General features: G+C 38.5%; 1 protein-coding gene and 1 long non-coding RNA gene across 2 annotated transcripts; one reads left to right on the top strand and one right to left on the bottom strand.

Moving 5' to 3' along the window:
* Window positions 1-1,322: 1,322 nt before the first annotated feature.
* Window positions 1,323-4,972, top strand: LOC145213674 (uncharacterized). Its single transcript, XR_013856876.1, has 6 exons — window positions 1,323-1,395; window positions 1,660-1,820; window positions 3,137-3,259; window positions 3,616-3,752; window positions 3,996-4,076; window positions 4,230-4,972. It is a non-coding gene; the product is annotated as an uncharacterized LOC145213674 (long non-coding RNA).
* LOC145213671 (uncharacterized) lies at window positions 4,239-13,518 on the bottom strand. Its single transcript, XM_080082039.1, has 8 exons — window positions 13,350-13,518; window positions 9,416-10,281; window positions 9,240-9,365; window positions 9,042-9,152; window positions 8,782-8,940; window positions 8,630-8,701; window positions 8,482-8,574; window positions 4,239-4,993 (listed from the first exon to the last, which is right to left on the bottom strand). Exons 2-8 carry the CDS (start codon window positions 10,194-10,196, stop codon window positions 4,239-4,241), a joined length of 2,097 nt encoding a protein of 698 aa, XP_079938165.1. The 5' UTR covers window positions 10,197-10,281; window positions 13,350-13,518.
* Window positions 13,519-20,658: the final 7,140 nt, after the last annotated feature.

The raw sequence follows: 20,658 nt of genomic DNA, 5'->3' as shown, positions 1-20,658 counted from the left end.
TACATTTTAATTCAAACGTTTATTAGTCTTAAAAAAGTTGGAAAAAAAATTGTTTCAATGCGTTGTTAAGTTGTGTGATTGTGTCAGTAGCACATTATTTAATTTGAAGCTTGTTGCGCGCTTGTGCCAATCTGATTTGCTGTTGCTTCATAAACGCAGTTCCATGTGCATCTGTAGCAGACCAATTACATAAAATGCTATATTTCACACGAATTGCACGTTATACTTTTGCACGCTGCATTAGAGGAGTCTTTGCAGCCATTATAAAGAACAAACGCAAATAGTCCACAAAACGCACATTTCACATGGTTTTCAGGTACATGTTTTGCTTGTATCGGTGAGGTCATATTCTATTTTTAGACATTTTGCCTTGTATTTCGCAGTTATACATGTATGTTCCCACTGACGTTTATATGCCGGTTTTCGAGAAGATTCTGGCAACTAAAAAAGGCTAATTTGGACTTTGTCCAGTTAAAAGTAACATTAACAAACGTAATTATGTGCGAGAAAAGAAGTTTACTGTTGCATTGTGGGACTATAAAAAGCGCTGTTGTTTCGCCTTGAATTCAGAAAGGTTTTGGAATTGTGAAACGATAAATATTGTGTAACTACTTACAATATAATTGGGAAGAGATTGCATTATGTTTCAGCTGATTTAAATATAGTATGTCTCAAATTAACGTTGCTCCATTTCGAGTCGAGAAGGATCCATCTATAACCGAGGCAACAACATTGGTATTTCTTGTAGCGTTTGGAGTAAATATAGACGCCATCGAGGTAAACGCTACACATCCAAACCCCGTCACTGTTTTGTTTCAAACAAAGTAGTTTGTTTTATTCTTTTAAATTATACATGACAAAAAAACGTTTTTTCAAAAGCAAAGATTGCCGTGCGGATACGCAGCAAACATTATCACTATGTACAGTTGCCTTTACACTTTTTAGTTTTTTTTTTTTTCGGGAAGAATATTTCAGCTTTGAAGTCCATTGCAACTTAACGAATTATAATGTGGCGCGGACTGCACAGCCAAAAATTTGATATTGCGTGTAGATAACGAGGATTATCAATTTCAATCAAACAAAATGGAATTCAAACCGGAACGAAACCCGAACCGAAAATAGTTTGTTTTTTAAACCTGAACCTAAACCCATATAACAAGCGGTTCGATTCCCTGAATTAATTTTCAAAACTCATTCCAATCACTGATTTCTTTAAACAACCAATTCCGTGGTTTTAACGGTTCCCTCATCCGATATTTGTAATAAAACTTGCAGCCGATAAAAAATTCTCGTCGTGAAAAATTGTTTTGTTTGCAGAAATCACAGCGTCTGAGTCAAATACAGACAATTTAACTGAACATTGGCAAAATGTCGTGGAATTGTTGGTATTTACAAGTAAAACTTTATATTTAATGTTTTCTCGTTTCAACATGATTGGTTAATTTGATGGTGATGTCACAAGTAGTTCTGTTATTGTGATGTCATAAACAAAATGCATACAACATGTGTTTGCTTGTTCGATATTTTCTATGCGTTGCAAATATAAGTAAAATTAATCTGTTTATTTCCCGAGTGCCTTAAAAGCCTAGTCTGACATCAAACATCCCTTACATGATTTATTTTAAATCAGTTATTTGATCATGTTATTCTTGTCATAAGGAAAGAAATAAATTGAAGTTGAACCAAACTGGAGAATCCAACAATTCATGAATACAACCATCAGAAGGATAAAGTTGCAAAACAATCTACTGCGAACAATACAAAAATTTTGTGATTTATAATAATTTTACAACACTTTGTTATAAGAAACACATTGAAAAGTAAGTTGTAATGGGTTCCTATGTTTTATTGTGCTGTATATATTAACACATAGGTTTGTGAACAATATAGATGCAAATAAGCAAGTCTGCAGAGTGTGGCAGGTGCACGCGCGATTTTTTTTTCAAACAAAATTTTTTGCACGCCAATTTTTTGGGTTTGCATGCGCAAATTTTGTACCAAGGGCCTTTAATTGGCCTGTCTTGACCTCTTATACATGCTTTGCGCCTGCTGAGTTTGGTCATGCACGCGAACTTACGGGTCGTGCACGCGCGACATGTTGGTCCTGCACGCGCTAGATCCCGTCGGGAACTGCCATGTTCTGCAGACTGGCAAACAAGCAAGTAAACCTGTGTTTGTGACAATAACTTCCATAATTAGGTTTGCTTACTTTACATCAGGTATTATGAAAAAACACAATTTGCCCATTTAAACCAGGATAATCATTACTCAGGGGTGAATTTGCTCATCTTAAATACTTAGTGGTTACAAGTCCTAGTGATGGGACGAGTACCCGGCACTCGGTATCGAACGATTTCAGTGGTATCGATACTCGTACTCGGTATCGAAATATTTTGCCTCAGTTTTCGATACCAACGTACGAGTACTAAAGGCCGACTTCCACTATAGGAATACGGGGGAACTTTATGCCAATATTTGCTTCGGACAGCACAAAATTGGAAAAAAAGTTCCGCCAGTTTACGCATATTTTTTTCGCTATCACGTGGAGATTACATTTTTCTGCATGCGTGTGTGCATGCCTGTACCCAACAATGGCAGATAAATTAGCCAGTGGTATACAACTAAGTACACCTAAGTACTTGGTAATCATACTCGGCACTCAGTATCGAAGGTATATGTGGTACTCGGTATCGGTATCGGTACTCGCTTCAAAACCTGGTATCGCCCCATCACTACAAATTCCAAGTCCAATGATCTTTCCCGGTGCATCTAAAATATACAGGATCGCTTGGATCACTTGGAGCATTGTTATCACCTTTTGGTGCATGTTTATATTGCTCGGTGCAACTTTATATTAATGGTGCTGTAGTAACAGGCATTTTAATCAAGGAAGAATTACCTCCAGTGACTTAAATTTTTATATCACATGGTGTACCTCACATACACTTTGAAAATTGTTATTTTGCTTAGTGCACCTTTGTATCACATGGTAGACAAATAGTGCTTTAGTAACAGGCATTTAAATCGACAATAGTTACACCAAGTAATGTAAAGGTGATCCACGTTATCCTGTATATTTTAGATGCACCCATCTTTCCGCTTGGTGTATTATCTAATTTACGTTTGTGCTTAACAGTGGTTGGAAGCTCTGTGTCCTCAGCAATAAAAACAAGGAGAATCAGATGAGGCTTCACTTGAAGTGAAAAAGTTTTATTGAAACAAGTGAGAAAAGTTTCCAGAAGCAATTTGATAAAACCAGGTTTGTTTTCCTCATTCTTGGGATTTAAAAAATATACATTATTTTATTTCCTGTTTTTTACTTAAATGACAAAACATGAGTTAACGCTTTTTTGATGAATATTTAAAGTATGACGACAGTAATTGTAAAAACTACCAAATAATTTGTGTGGAAGTAGTGACCTATCACTTTGTCATTCAGTTATTAATGCAGTAACATTATACATTTAAACTATTACCTTGCTATTGTTGGTGACAAGAATCAACATTAACTTATTAACTTAACATTTGTTCCTTTACAAAAAAAATGCTCGTTTTGTTTTTAAGATTATAAAGGAAGTAGAGCCAAGATTTTAATTACAAAATTTACATTTGCAGGGTCCACGGAGAAATTGGTGATAAATGTGATCATATCCAAGCTTTTGACATTTATCGAGAGTTGCAGTTTACTTGTGGAAACTTGTGGGTTTGAAAAATGCACAGATGATTGTGTTTGGTCGGTGCAACTTTGCAAGGTTTGTTGTTTCTTGATCATTAACTTATTTGCGTCAATTATACATTTTAAAATCCAAAACATATAAAATATGTCTAAAACCAAAAACTTTTGTTCCTCAATAAACTTAGTTTTCTGTGACTTACACCTTATTTAGGATTGAGATATACGCTTTATTTTTTAAAATTTGTTAAACCTAAACTTTTTTGCTGCAAATAAACTCCGCATTTTCAACTAATTCTCTATTTTTTTGATTTTATGTGAGAACTGATGTTCTGTGACAAATATCCTGAAAAGTTTGTGAAAACGAGGAATTTTGAAATTTCATCAACATTTTAAGCAGAAGGTTTTATTTTTTTACATTTGTACAAATAATCGTCACTTAAATACAGAAATTGTGCACAAAGTTGAGAAAAACGAAACATAAAATTTATTTACAATAAAAATGTGAATTTGTTTCACAATAATTTTGTCACTGACAAAACTTTTTGTTTTGCAGCAAACTGAATCACTTGTTCAACTTTGATTTTTCTATTTGCAAACCCCTCTCACTGTTTGCAATCCTTTCTCCTCGTTGTTCCTCAGTTACATCCACTGCTGTTTTGTAAGCTTCAATCGCTTTTGTGAAATATTCGACTGCTTCTTCGAATCGTGAAGTTTTGCCGAAAACAAGACCAAGATTGTTCAACAAGTGACCGTAGATTTTATACTTTGAACTTTCATTTCCGAACTTTGTTTCCATAAGTTCAAGTCCAAGTTTTATTGTTGTTTCCCTCGATGCCAAATCCCCGATGTAATATTGACACAGTTCAATGCGATGCAAACACCAAACCTCCTTTTCACATCGAATTTCTTCGTTTATTTGAAGGTCATGGATTTGCTGAAACATGTCACGCATCAGTGGGATCACGTGATCGCGCACGATTTCTCTGTTTTTTAACTTCGTAAATAAATCAGAATTTTTCATCAAAAGTTCGATTGTTTTTTGAATTTCCCACGCACAATTCGCTACACTTCTCGCTACAGCGGGGTCGGGATTTTTCTTCACATAGAAATCTTCGGCAATGCTGGCAAACAAAATGGCTTCCAAATATTTTCCTTCATTTCGATATTTTGTGGCTTCAGCTTGCAAGTCTTCTGCAGTGACCCCCAGTTGACCTTCAAATAACCTCGAAAGTTGTTGTTTTGTGGTTTTTGCTTCGTCATACTTTTTTTTTTTTAATAAATCAACATATTTTTGTACGAGTTGATTGCCACCTTCATCTAAAAATAAATCAAAGGGTTGTTTAACAAAAATAATGAAGTTTCGAACTAAAAATAAAAAAAAGTCAAAAAAATTGTAAATTCCGATAGGTGGCGCAAAGAGCTAAATTATTAGATTAGGTGTCAAACAGGGGTAGGGTTAATAAGAGGCTGAAGTTAGTTTTTAAATCAGTGTTTTACAAGGTCTCTTTCCAAATCAAAGAGCTTTAATTAACTGCCAGAATATTTACAGTTATTTATTTAAGAAAATTTTGTTATTATTATTTTCTGGTATTTTTTTTTCTGAAATTGAAAAATTGCAAAAACTTGATGTTATTGTTGTCCAAGATTTTGTTGCGTCACAATGCTATTATTATTATAGTTAAAAGGAACAATTTGATGCAAAACTAGAAGCTGCTTTCTCATGTATTGACAATTTAAACACATTACATTACATCTTATAATGATTATCCACACACATCAGGGGTGTCCAAAGTGCGGCCCGCGGGCCAAATGCGGCCCCCGGCGGCATTTCACGTGGCCCGCGGGTGCTTTTTTCATGGAACTATATTTACCGGTAAAAAAGGAAGTGTACATGATGACGCAACAAAATCCCACAATTTCCTTAAATCCCGTATAATTGTGTTCTAAATCTAAAAAACGTTGACCCGCGGGCGTCGACACCTCTGACATACATTATTTGCGATACATGTATTGGATTTAAATTTGTCAATTAATTTTAAATGCGTCCAAATTAATAATCTTTACACCAGGGAGTCGAACCGCTTGTAAAATGTGTTCAGGTCCGATTCGGGTTGAAGGTGTAGATTTAGGTTGGCCTATGAACTGTCTACATTCTACACTAGACTTACTATATCTGCGTGGGACAAATTCCGAATGGTTTCAATTGGTGGCGGTCACAAAAAACAATACAGGCTACATTTTTACCGGTTTAGTTCCGGTTCCGGTTAACCGACAAACAAATTATGTAGCGTTTAATTCCGGTTCGGGTTTTTAGAAATTGTAACTATAGTTACAATAGCGGTAGCGGTTTGGGTGTAAAAAAAATAAGGCAAAATACAAAGTTTGTACAAACATAAAACCGTCTAAACATTTTCATTGCTTTTTATTCGTAACATGTTGGTACCAATGCTGCTTGCGTTACAACTTAATCGGCTTTTCAAGACCTTGGAAGTTTTTGTGTGGGTCAAACTTTTTGCGAATCCTAGTTTGGTTCACAATAATATTTGTTGCTGATTGTGATACAAACATATAGGCTTGCAGAGGAGTTGAACTACAATAATTTTTAGTTATTGTAATTAATATCATCGCAAACTTGTACGTGGATATAAAATGGTAATGTATTAAGATAAAGAGCACTGTGCACAAATACTGTTGAATATTTTTACTTTTTAATTCAGACTGTTTTAAGTGCGCTAGAATCGGATTTTATACTTTGCAAATAGTCTCATTGCAAAATAGCACAGTAACTCCACGGGATCTCATTTCCCAAATACTGCCAGTGCGCGTGCTCGCGAGGAGACGGGGCTGTAGTTTTGAAACTTGAACAACTGAAACGGCGAAGCGCCATTAGGTCCAATGTGTTAGAATCGGAAATGGAATTGGAGTTAGCTGAATTTGCTGCTGAAACGGTGAGCGAGTTCGATTCGTGTGAGTCGCATGGATGGGATCTTACGCCAATCAAAATGCCGAATCCTGTACCGCTAGTGGAACACACAAAGCCATTTATAAGCCTAAACATCCGTTAACGTGTGCCTCGAATGAACAGCCACCGAAAGATAATTCAGAACGAACAAGGAATGTGAACTCGACAGACAAACCACTTCCACCAGCTAAGTCACAGGTTTCTGTCGGGCCTTCTCGAGTCCTCACAGCGAAGGCAGAATAATTCGGTTCTGTGGTTGCCACCTGCGCAGAAGCCACTGGGGCCGGCATATTTGAAAGGGAGCATCAAAATGCAACAGTAAGACCTTACCATTATGGTGCACCGGCGACTACTGATATATCTGATGCTGAGAAGCTGGGATATCTCTGTGAACTTTGCAGTAAAAATGCTCCGACCAGTATGTTGGAATGCAAAAGTATGCCTCCCGAAGTAGGATACAGGGAGCCATTGGATATGCTCCACATAAGACTGGGAGATTAGACCTTGTAGTAAGAGCGCATATGGACAGATTGACGCAGCGCCCGCAATTAAAGGATAGCGACTTCAAGAGCTTGCGACAATTTAGTGCACAAGCTGCAGAAAGTTACAAGTTGTTTAGTCAGTAAGACTGTAAATACACACTTGATCTGCCTCAAAATGTTGAGGCCGTTGTGCAGCGCCTGCCGCATAGAGCAATTAGACGATTCATCACGAAATCGTCTAAACTTCGTTTACGAAAACAACCAGTGACCTTTCAAGCGTTGTTGGATCTTTGATAAGATTGAGAAGGTTTATTTACAATGAGGAACGTAAGTTAAAGGGCCAAGTTACCAACAAAGGCAAGTTTCCGGGTTGCGTCTCAGCTACATACTTAGCAGTGTAAGGTGAAGACTCGTTTGTGAATCACGATCTACCGGGACGGACCCTTACATGCCCCCAATGTGGGTCGTCACATTTTTTGTGGAAATGTGAGGCCATTAAGCGCCAAACGGTAAAGGTGCACTTGCGGCTTAACAAACGGTGCTTTAATTGTCTTCGTCCCGAGCATTGTGCGGTTATGTGTGCCGTGTAGGCGAAAAATGCACCACAAGCTACTGCATTGGGCGCACCCATTTATCCCGGCAATCTTCATGAGCTTCATCGGAAATTGACGGATCCAGCTGTTCAGGAATATCCGCTGCTACTCTGCGAACTCACTCTGTGCGACTAAAGGTCGTGCCAGTCACAGTATTGGATAAGAATTGTAAACCCTATTTCACGCATGCCTTTCTCGACGACGGGTCAGGCATGTCATTGTGCTCTGCAGCATTGGCAAAGAAACTGGGGCTAAGCGGTGTGGAAGACAACTTGACAATTACTACCGTAAACGGAACACAGACACTGGGCAGTCGCAAAGTTTCGCCATCCGTTCAAGACTTGCAAACATTTGTGCAAAACCGCACTTCGTTTTTCATGTACATGTTAGTTACGATTTTACACCTGAAAACGGATCAGTGTCAAAATGTGCAAGCTTTTTTGAATAAAGGTCTACGCTGTTTTTAGTCGAACTTAAAAGGTTTGTTGTAAAATGCCAGAAATGTCAACCAAAGCGTCGCAAATTAAGAAAAGAGAATCATGTTTTAGTTTTAATCTGTAGCAAATTTGGCTGAGCCCCCTCTGCTTATTTCACTGTGTGGTGGAGCACTGTTTGGTCTTGTAAGATAGGATGTTTTAATGCTGACGAAGTAAATGATTTCTTTGCGTCCACTGCACGACGGTTAGGCGTGTGTATAACAGCAAATAGATTGATTTACAACGTTATAGTGTTAAGATATCTTTTCCGAACCACAAACACAAGTATTACCTGCGCTTTTACTTAAAGTTGGTTTTTTTCCCGTTTTAACTCCAAACAGCTTTCGAAGGCTTCGCTTAGCTTTGCGCAAAGTTGAGGTCCCACCTACATAACAAAAGTATTTGTATGATTTTCACGTGTTCATTTGTGATTGGTTTACCTGCAGGTTGCTGTGGAGATGTGCTGGAATGGGGAATTTCTTTGACAAGGGTTCTTGCAGGTCTTATTTGGTCTGGACGCAACAAAACAACTTTAAAAACGTTTTTGTTTAACTTTAGAAACTTTTCTTACCAAGGTGCTGCGATCTGCTACTGGTGGGAATTTCCCCTTGTTGAGAAGGAGATAATACTTGCTCTTGAGCGCCCCCTGTTGGTTCACGCGCTTGTTGCTGCGGTGATTTGCTGGAATAGGAACTTTCCTCTGTAGATTCGGTTAAGCGTTGAAATCCGGTACTTGAAGAATCTGTGGAATCTAAACACAAAGGTGACTTTAAAATGCGCGTAAAGCATGTTAGTGTTTATATTGCGCTAGTTGGCGCAAACACAGTCGATTAGGTTTTCAATTTCTTATACCCGGGTGCTGAGGTTGGGGGGTTTCCCTTGAAACATCCACAGATGATGTTTTCGGTTGTGTGATTTCTATGGATGTATTGGCCTCCCTACTCTCTGTTCCTTCGAAATAATCTAAACATTTAACACAAAATTATCGGTCACAATGCAACTGCCAACATTATGAGGATAACTACAAGTTCAAGTCAATGTATCTCATACCCGGCTGCTGTGACCTGCTACTGGTGGGTACTTCCCCTTGTTGAGAAGGCAGAGACTGTATGTGCTCTTGTGCGCCCGCTGGTGGCTCGCTCGACTTTTCTGCGGTGTCGACTGATGTGGAGGGAACTAAAATGTTTTGGTTATTTTGCGAAAAAATGTTTAGTTTGTAATTTTACCTTGAAAATTTCTGGTCCGGGTTGAAAAGTAGTGAAGAGGAACGCGTTGGCCTTCGCTGACTTGCGGTTGCTCGTCCAAATCCATTTGAGTCAAAGTCGTCAAAACTTGAGAAAGTACCTTCGTGTTTTTTTGCTTTTCCAAAAGCATTTTCAATTCTGTACTTATTTCAGTCATTGTGGGACGTTTTGTGGGATCTTGATCCCAGCATCGCTTCATCAGTAGCTGGAGTTGCTCTGCAATTTCTCTGTCTTTACCGACCAAAGTTTGTATCCAATCCTGTATTTCCTGACAATCTGGTCTTTTACCTCTCTTGATTTCTTCCAATAACTCTCTTCGCTCCCCGTCTGCCAGACGTGGATAAGGAGCTTTACGAGCAAGGACCGAGAAAACTATTATTGCAAAAGAGTACACGTCGTGCTCCTTCCTCGGTTTCATGCCTGGGTCCTTTAATCTTTCAGGAGCGGTGTAGTAGGGAGTGAATTGGAGCCTTTCTTTCTTGCTTCGTGCCAAAGGATTCACAGTTGCCAAAGTACTATAAGTTGCCAATTCGGCGGCCCCGAAGTCAATAATTTTACATTGGAGCTCTTCAGTAAGCATAATGTTGTCCGGTTTTAGGTCCTGATGAATTAAACGTTTGTCGGGTAAATTGTGACAGGCAGCCATTCCTGATGATGTTTGGTATAAGAAACGAACGCGCACAGCAAGGCCCAGTTCTAAGGATTTATCCAGTAATAACCCTTGAAGGCTTCCACCTTTGCAGTATTCCATCACAATGCCCATTGTAAAAGGCCATTTGACGTAACCAAGGACCCGAACGACATTGTCATGATCTGCTTTTTGCAAGTGTTGAATTTCTTCTTTAATTCTAAGAAAAGCAGATTGATAAATAATGTCTAGATGGGTAGTATGTATACCTCATAGAAAATCGATTAACAGAGAAAGCTAGTTTTTTAGGAAAGCCTTTAAAAAAAGATATATTTGTCATCACTTGATCATTTTGTAAAACGAAGACGGAGAAAGGCAGTAGAAAACAGATTAAAGTACCCCGGATCCTGTCAATGAATCTAAAGTACCCCGGATCCTGTCAAATGAAAAAAGTCGATTACTCAGATAATTTTCACACAGTAGCTAAGTAGCAAAATATGAATGATAGTCAGGAAGCGGGAAAGCGGTGGGAAGACTTTGTGGATAGCGAAAGAATGAACTATGCAGCGTATTCTTCACATATCGTGTTCGCATCAAATCAGGTTCAAAAGTTTTCTGCAAACATGAACGTTTAAAGGTCCATTTTGGCTAATTGAAACCGAAACTTTTTCGATTTTTTACTGTCGTTCCGACCTCGAATTGCCAAAAAATCGCCCTCCGGTGACATATCTACCGGGGGTGCATCAATCGACGGTAGGGGCCCTAAGGTTTCTTGCGATGGCTCCCGCTTGTGGCTAGCTCGTCGCAAAGCCGAGATGTAGGCTCTCAAAGATGACCGTTTTTACGTACGATTCTACACTTGGTAACAAACGGGTACGTACGACTCTACACAAGGCCGACATGCCTTAATTAAATTGTCTGCTGAGAGAAAAGTAATCAAGCGATCGACCTGAAATTGCTCATCAGCCTTCTTGAGGCTTGTCTCTATTTTTTACCGTCGTTGCCGACATTGAATTGCAAAAAATGACTTTGTGACGTCACAATTACAATTTTTATAATAGGTCCTTTGGGAGAGGGGGCACTGTCCAGCGCCCTCCGGTGACATATCTACCGGGGGTGCATCAATCGACGGTAGGGGCCCTAAGGTTTCTTGCGATGGCTCCCGCTTGTCGCTGGCTCGTCGCAAAGCCGAGATGTAGGCTCTCAAACATTCCCTCATATCGTTTACTTTTTCTTATGTTGTTGGTAACCCCTCTTGTGTTGAAACATAATAAAAGTAACCCAATATCGCCATAATTCCTCGCGTCATAGAGATAAACCTATTTAATTTTTGTTATGTTAATATTGATTAATGTTGTCATAATTATTGTGAACATTGCTGGAAATCAGCTATTTTTTAAATATTTCGACGTATCAACCAAGGCTTCCACTGAGAATTTTAAGATATCCCAAGGTTCCCTCATCAAAAATCCTAAGGTTTGTCCAAAAATCCCAAGATAACCCAAAAAATGGCAAATACACAGTTTAAATCCCTAGGTGGCGCAGGTAACATAATTCTTTGTGGTTAGTTACAGCAGGTCCCAGCCATCACGTACCTTTGAAAAGACGCTAAGAAATACCAAAAAAACAACAAAAGAAAAAAATGTACATTTTTTTACTGGCACATGATACATCGTAGTACTGGCCTGACTCACTAGTTTTGACAGGGAATTTCAATCAACTTACACGGCTTCGAACACAAAATTGATGAACCATTGTAATGCAAATCGTTACATAAAAGATGATTTTTTCAAAATGATATTGTTTGTTCGCAACAACTATTAATTGAACCTTTAACAGATAATTTTAAAAAATCCCAAGGTTTAAATTGTTTTGCCCAAGATCCCAAGCTCAGCACTGAATCCCAAGATCTTGGGAAAAAATCCCAAGGAGTGGCAGCCCTGGTATCAACACGTTTTCTGCCCAATTTGGTCTGATACAAGTAAACTTGTTTGACTGTCCCCGGTTAATTCGTAATTTGGTGTAGTACCTAACTGTAGTTAGGCAGTTTATTTCGACTTAATTGCAACATTGATTGGCAAGGCGGCGCATTAGTTACGTCAAACTTTGTGCTCTTGGTAAAAACAGGGTTTATAACGTCACAGAGATGTAAAATTTTGACGTCATCATATGAGTTGAACTATGTTGTGACGTAATTTTATGTTTTTGTGACGTCATTAACTTATGTACGTGCGATTGTACGCAAGACCCGTTAATGTTCGCATTTAATTTCTGTTTAATTTGTGTCTATAAAAAGACAGTGGCTGATGCCTGATATGAGACCTGTTATAAATAAAGCGTTCTAAAGTCTAAATAATTATATATATACGTCATAATGTGACGTATGGCTGATGTGTGTAATTTGTGGTCACAGAAAAACCGTTGCCGTCGCTATTGACGTTGTCGTCTTGGTTTATTCGCCAGCGTTGCCTTTTTTCGCCCAACAAGAACATTCGTTGCAAATGCAAGAGTGGGTCGTCTCGGAGGACCGGCTGTAGAACGGGCGCGTTTTACAAATACGGTATCTAGTGTGACGAACGGCGCAGGGTCAGCTTGCGCACTTAGCGGTCGTTACAACCTGACTGGACCAAGAAAGAAAATAACTCAGAATGGTTAAATGCAAAATCCCACATTCGGAGAATGGGACTATAGTTAATTCGAAACGTCTTAAGGCCCGGCTCCAGGTTTCTTGACGAAAAATCTCTATGCGAAAAGTGTACGGGTAAAAATGCGCACTCTTGTAGAGAAAAAGAAATTTATGTCATACATATGTAACATCGAATGGCGTCTAAAAAGCCGAGATTAACTTCTAGCTTCTAAACTTCTAAAGGTTTTTCTGAAATCGATTATTCTTTTTGTCAATTGGATAACGGGAAGTAATTGAAACTGATGCAACTCGCCTTGCCGCCCTTGCGATGTGCAATGCACCAAAGTTGTAAGTTTAACCAGGTTTCGGTCTTGTACTTTTAGGTTTGGGCATGCTTACACACTTTGCCGCTCACCGCTTCGTTTTGAACCAGAAACTGAAATAAGCACGGTGGCACTTACTGGTTAAGCTTGCAATGCACCGGAAATGGCACTCATAGGAAATGGCACTTACTGGTTAAGTATACAATGCACTGGAAATGTTGTCACCCAATTAAAAGATAAGTGCAATAAAAATATATAAGTCTGAAGTGATTCACCGTTTTTTAATGATAAACGTATATCACGTAAGTTACAGGGATCTTCAGTAGTTTTTCAACTCACGCTTTCTCAAGTCGTGCCTTCTCCACTTGTCCACCAGTGATGGCAAAGACTTTAATGGCAACGTCTTGCTGTAGACCCTCGTGGTAGCCAATTATAACATCCCCGAAACCTCCTGAACCGGCCTCGTACGAGTCGAGGTCACATGTGATGTCACCAGAGTGCAATTCTCGCAACTTTACAAAAAACAAAACAAATCATAAGTCTCCCATGTTTTTATTTACAAACAAACATAAATATATTTATCAGGGCTGGTTTTTGTACTACAGTGACAGTCCTATTTTATAGGTTTGTTATAGTTAAATAATAAATCACTGTATATTATTACAATCTTCGCAAAAAGCTGGTCAAACAAACAATGTTGTAAATTATCACAGTTTTACTTACTTCGTTCGTTGAAGCCATTGTAAAAATAATTACGTGAAATGCCACCCACTATTTTATCTACTTTTTTACGCTATTGCTTTGCTGCAAACAACAAGAAACAGATTTTAATAAATCTTCAAGCGAATTTCCTCTTGCACAAAATTTTGCCTGACTAATGATTTCTGTTACCGAGTGAAACCATTGTCATTAGTTTAAGTTCGACAAATTTATACTTAAACTCTTTCACCCAGCAGTCGTGTGCAACACTAACTTGTCTGTGAATATTGCCGAAGTCCCCACCTGATAAAGTGCAGCATACTTCCTGGTGTGAGTCGTACAGCTCGCTTCAAAAGCTTTTCATCATTACGTCTCGCATTCACTTCCTATCGATAAAACAAAGATACAAAACCACTTTCCAAGCCCCCGAGTTTCCTTTTTCATTGCATTGCAGGAAACGTGCACTTTTTGTTATTGTTTGCAATTTTTGTTCTACCTGCTTAAATACTGTGTTTCGTTTCTATACAATTTCGAGCCACGCAAGAGATTTTTTATGTTTATGTTCTTTATGCATCTGCGTGAGCGTGTACAAACATGTTCGTGCGTGTGTATGTGTAATTTTTTGTGTAAGAAGGGGTAGCTGACACGATGACCACAGAGTCTTTCGCTACCCCGCACATTCTCCTTTCATTTAATTTTTCCCGTTTTTGGTGTTCAAATATTTGTGCGAAATAAACTTACTTACTTACTTACTTCCTGCTGGTATGACGCGTACACTCAAGACGCTTGTGCATTTGTGTGATTGCTTTTGATTAACCTTCGTTTAAGTCGAGTGCTTGCTGCTTGGTGAGACAACAACACAGCAAAAAGATAAACCAAACAGACAGAAAATAAATTTTTCGCGGTAGAGACCGGTTTCAGATGGCATAAGCAGGCCTATCTTATCCCAAGCAACCGTAAAAAACGTTTTACAGAAGGTATTGCGCTGTAATAAAACGCTCATTACCAGTTGTATCTTTAATGTACTAAGCATTTTTTTGTTTAAATGTCACAGAATCCTGTAAAATCCACTATGACAACATTTTCTCCCTGAACTCCACAGCTCTGGATTAGACAAGGAAACTAAAATGGCGGCAAAATACCACCGTCATTCTGGCAGAATAATTTCCCCCAAATACAAAAACTTAACCACAAAATTTCAGGTAGCATAACAAATTGCAAATTGATGAAAAATGATGCAAACCGAAACAAATAACAGAAAAATTACATTAAATAGTTTTTTTATTTATAAAAGGTCAAAAAATAAAGCTATGCGAAGCTTGTGCGTCAACTGTTTAATTATTTCAGATTTGTTTAAACAAATAGAAACATAGCGTTGAATTACCTTAAAATTAGCCTACAACATTTCTGATCATAAATTATTCCAGAGATAAGCTTTTAATCAGAATCATACAATCTTGTAGCCTAGGCCCTACTCTTTTCTATCCGGTTGACGTTATGACAAACCCTTTACGTGTTTATACAGCAGAACGTTTCACGCGAGACACCTTTTCGCATTTTTCTATTCTAACGACAAAGTATCAACATACCCCAAATTCGGCTCAAATCAATCGCAATTATGGTCAAGCTCCGAGGGTAAGCTTTTAATCAGAATAGTACCATGTTTTAGTTCAGAGCAAGCTCTTTCCCATCCAAGTAATCCCACGTGACACCCTTTTCGCGTTTTTACAGCAGAACGTTTTACGCGAGACACCTTTTCGCATTTTTCTATTCTAACGAGAAAGTATCAACATGCCCCAAATTCGGCTCAAATCAATCGCAATTATGGTCAAGCTCCGAGGGTAAGCTTTTAATCAGAATAGTACCATGTTTTAGTTCAGAGCAAGCTCTTTCCCATCCAAGTAATCCCACGTGACACCCTTTTCGCGTTTTTACAGCAGAACGTTTTACGCGAGACACCTTTTCGCATTTTTCTATTCTAACGACAAAGTATCAACATACCCAAATTCGGCTTAAATCAATCGCAATTATGAACAACACGAACGGTTTAAGATAAAATTAAATAGTTTTCACGGGCCAACTTGAAACTGTAAACTGTAACAGATTGCAAAGTTTCAGGTTGCTGCCATAAGCGAGTCGAAAATAAGAAGCGTACATTATCATTCATCGAAGGGCATGACCGTCCACGACATAGACAACAACGGTCGCAATGGGACAAAGATTGCTGGCTATAAAACACGAACGATTTAAGATAAAATTAAACAGTTTTCACAGGCCAACTTGGAATTGTAAACTTTTACAACTTGCAAAGTTTCAGCTTGCTGCCATAAGCGAATCAAAAATAATAAGCGTACATCTTCATTCATCGAAGGGCATGACCGTCCACGACATAGACAACAACGGTCGCAATGGGACAAAGATTGTCGGCTATAAAACACGAACGGTTTATAATAAAATCAATTGGTTTTCACAGGCCAACTTGGAATTATAAACTGTAACAGCTTGCAAAGTTTCAGCTTGTTGCCATGAGCATATCAAAAATAAGAAGCGTACATCATCATTCATCGAAGGGCATGACCGCCACACCATACGACAATGTCGCAATGGAAATAAAGACTGACGGCTAGAAAACACGAACGATTTGAGGAATCAATTTGGCAAAATCAATTGGTTCTCATAGGCCAAACGGTTTTCAAACGATTTAGGTGCCTATTTGAATTGTTGCTTGGGACTGATTCTGCTAATCTCCGCAGACCATTTTAATTTGCGACGTAGAGCATGAACGCCAGCATCACACAAAAAGTTTTAGACAGCTTTTACACTATTTGATGTTTATTTAAACATGTCGGCATTTGTTAAGTAAGATTTGAAGACTGGAGGTTTGTTTAATCTTTTAGCGACTTTATGCACAGTCATGTGATACTCAAGTAACTACTTCATTGTCGTAAGCTAAAGAAGGCAAAAATATATAAACTGTATTTTCTTTTTTCTTTTTTGCTTGGACTTTTTATAACTTAGGACAAGTGAAACTTAATGTTGAATTAGTTGTATTAGAAACACAACTTCCGCATGAACAAATGCCTTTAAGCCTAAGGGGTACAAAAGAAACCTGAAGTAGGTCAATCATTGCATCGTTAAGCACTAAAGAATAGTCATTGTTTTCTGATTGATGTGAAACAACAGATAATGACGCAATAAAGCTTGCCTACAACACAAAGTTTCAAACTAACGGGTCAAGGATCTTGACGTGTTTAAGTTTTTTTACCAAAAGCTGAAACAACAGGACGTTGATATGCTTTCCTTTCAAACAAGTTTATGCTCCCTCAATTGCCCCGTATCTCTTGACTGTAAACTCACTATTTGTACCCAGGGAACCACATGTTGTTTCTTTAGACTTAGAGTAAACTTTCCTCAAAAAGTCTGTAGAAATGAAACATGGAAGGTACATGCTTTATTTAAGCCATTGATCCAATTCCGTCCAGCTTAACTTAGAAAGAACTCGTAATGAAAAGCGCAAAAAATGTATCTCAGTGATAATGCAGCAAAATACCTCACATCCAGTGAAATAATTCTGGTTCAACGTTTGGAAATGCTTACGGATTTTTTACTCAATACCATATTATTGAATGTGACTAAAAATTGTTTAAAAACGATAAAAGATTAAAAACGCAGCGGCACAAAACAAACAAACAAACAATACACTTGAATTAAAATAAAAAGAACAAAAATCTCAACAAACTAACATCAAGATTGGGACATCTATATCAACCTAAATATGGTACTGTTCTGATTAAAAGCTTACCCTCGGAGCTTGACCATAATTGCGATTGATTTGAGCCAAATTTGGGGTATGTTGATACTTTGTCGTTAGAATAGAAAAATGCGAAAAGCTGTCTCGCGTAAAACGTTCTGCTGTAAAAACGCGAAAGGGTGTCACGTGGGATTACTTGGATGGGAAAGAGCTTGCTCTGAACTACAACATGGTACTATTCTGAATAAAAGCTTACCTTCGGAGCTTGACCATAATTGCGATTGATTTGAGCCGAATTTGGGGTATGTTGATACTTTGTCGTTAGAATAGAAAAATGCGAAAAGGTGTCTCGCGTAAAACGTTCTGCTGTAAAAACGCGAAAAGGGTGTCACGTGGGATTACTTGGATGGGAAAGAGCTTGCTCTGAACTAAAACATGGTACTATTCTGATTAAAAGCTTACCCTCGGAGCTTGACCATAATTGCGATTGATTTGAGCCAAATTTGGGGTATGTTGATACTTTGTCGTTAGAATAGAAAAATGCGAAAAGCTGTCTCGCGTAAAACGTTCTGCTGTAAAAACGCGAAAGGGTGTCACGTGGGATTACTTGGATGGGAAAGAGCTTGCTCTGAACTAAAACATGGTACTATTCTGATTAAAAGCTTACCCTCGGAGCTTGACCATAATTGCGATTGATTTGAGTCGAATTTGGGGTATGTTAAAACTTCATCGAAAACTCAAAAATGCGAAAAGGTGTCTCGCGTAAAACGTTCTGCTGTAAAAACGCGAAAGGGTGTCACGTGGGATTACTTGGATGGGAAAGAGCTTGCTCTGAACTACAACATGGTACTATTCTGATTAAAAGCTTACCTTCGGAGCTTGACCATAATTGCGATTGATTTGAGCCGAATTTGGGGTATGTTGATACTTTGTCGTTAGAATAGAAAAATGCGAAAAGGTGTCTCGCGTAAAACGTTCTGCTGTAAAAACGCGAAAAGGGTGTCACGTGGGATTACTTGGATGGGAAAGAGCTTGCTCTGAACTAAAACATGGTACTATTCTGATTAAAAGCTTACCCTCGGAGCTTGACCATAATTGCGATTGATTTGAGCCGAATTTGGGGTATGTTGATACTTTGTCGTTAGAATAGAAAAATGCGAAAAGCTGTCTCGCGTAAAACGTTCTGCTGTAAAAACGCAAAAAGGGTGTCACATGGGATTACTTGGACAGGAAAGAGCTTGCTCTGAACTACAACATGGTACTATACTGATTAAAAGCTTACCCTCGGAGCTTGACCATAATTGCGATTGATTTGAACCGAATTTGGGGCATGTTGATACTTTGTCGTTAGAATAGAAAAATGCGAAAAGCTGTCTCGCGTGAAACGTTCTGCTGTAAAAACGCGAAAAGGGTGTCACGTGGGATTACTTGGACAGGAAAGAGCTTGCTCTGAACTACAACATGGTACTATTCTGATTAAAAGCTTACCCTCGGAGCTTGACCATAATTGCGATTGATTTGAGCCGAATTTGGGGTATGTTGATACTTTGTCGTCAGAATAGAAAAATGCGAAAAGGTGTCTCGCGTAAAACGTTCTGCTGTAAAAACGCGAAAGGGTGTCACGTGGGATTACTTGGATGGGAAAGAGCTTGCTCTGAACTACAACATGGTACTATTCTGATTAAAAGCTTACCTTCGGAGCTTGACCATAATTGCGATTGATTTGAGCCGAATTTGGGGTATGTTGATACTTTGTCGTTAGAATAGAAAAATGCGAAAAGCTGTCTCGCGTAAAACGTTCTGCTGTAAAAACGCGAAAAGGGTGTCACGTGGGATTACTTGGATGGGAAAGAGCTTGCTCTGAACTACAACATGGTACTATTCTGATTAAAAGCTTACCTTCGGAGCTTGACCATAATTGCGATTGATTTGAGCCGAATTTGGGGTATGTTGATACTTTGTCGTTAGAATAGAAAAATGCGAAAAGGTGTCTCGCGTAAAATGTTCTGCTGTAAAAACGCGAAAAGGGTGTCACGTGGGATTACTTGGAAGGGAAAGAGCTTGCTCTGAACTAAAACATGGTACTATTCTGATTACATGGCACTATCAACATGGCACTATTCGGGGTAAATACTGGGGTTATCAACAAAAACAAAGTGGGATGCACATCTACATAACTATATCTACCATCTGTGTAAATTTCAGCCAAATCCATCAAACATTTGATGGAAAAACGAGTCGGACAAACTTTGGGGGAAAATTACCCATTTTAGGGGGCTAGCGGGGTAAATACTGGGGTTATCAACAAAAACAAAGTGGGATGCACATCTACATAACTATATCTACTATCTGTGTAAATTTCAGCCAAATCCATCAAACATTTGATGGAAAAACGAGTCGGACAAGCTTTGGGGGAAAAATACCCATTTTAGGGGGCTAGCGGGGTAAATACTGGGGTTATCAACAAAACCAAAGTGGGATGCACATCTACATAACTGCATCTACCATCTGTGTAAATTTCAGCCAAATCCATCAAACATTTGATGGAAAAACGAGTCGGACAAACTTTGGGGAGAAAAAAAATGAAATAAAAAAAAAAGAAATAAAAAAAAACACAATTTGAGTAAAATCAATATGTGTCCCCTTCAGGGAAGGGGACCCATAAATATGATTTTTGTGATAGAAGCAGCTGACATAAAAATTGAATTCCACCACTGGTTGTAGCAACACAAAAGCACATATTTACTGTAAAATTTGTAAGTTTCAGTCTACACATGCAAACTCCTGAACCACTCTTAGCACCAAGTACCAATTTGAATATTAACCTTAACATTTCCTACTTACAAGTAGTGATGAGACGGGTACCCGGTACTCGGTATCGAACGATTTCAGTGGTATCGATACTCGTACTCGGTATTAAAATATTTTGTCTCAGTTTTCGATACCAACGTGCGAGTACCGAAGGCCGATTTCGCTATAAGAACACTGAAAACTTTGTGCCAACATATGCTTCGGACAGTACAAATTTGGGAAAAAGTTCCACCAGGTTACGTATTTTTTTCGCTATCAGGTGAAGATTACTTTTTTCTGCATGTGAGTGTGCATGCCTGAACCCCGACCATGGCAGATAAATTAGCCAGTGATATGCAACTAAGTACAACGCTACAATTAAGTACTCGGTATCGAAGGTATATATAT

Source organism: Phallusia mammillata, chromosome 2, assembly GCF_965637545.1.
Source record: "Phallusia mammillata chromosome 2, kaPhaMamm4.hap1.1, whole genome shotgun sequence".
NCBI classification, from domain to species: domain Eukaryota; kingdom Metazoa; phylum Chordata; class Ascidiacea; order Phlebobranchia; family Ascidiidae; genus Phallusia; species Phallusia mammillata.
This window is presented reverse-complemented; position numbering and strand designations above follow the sequence as displayed.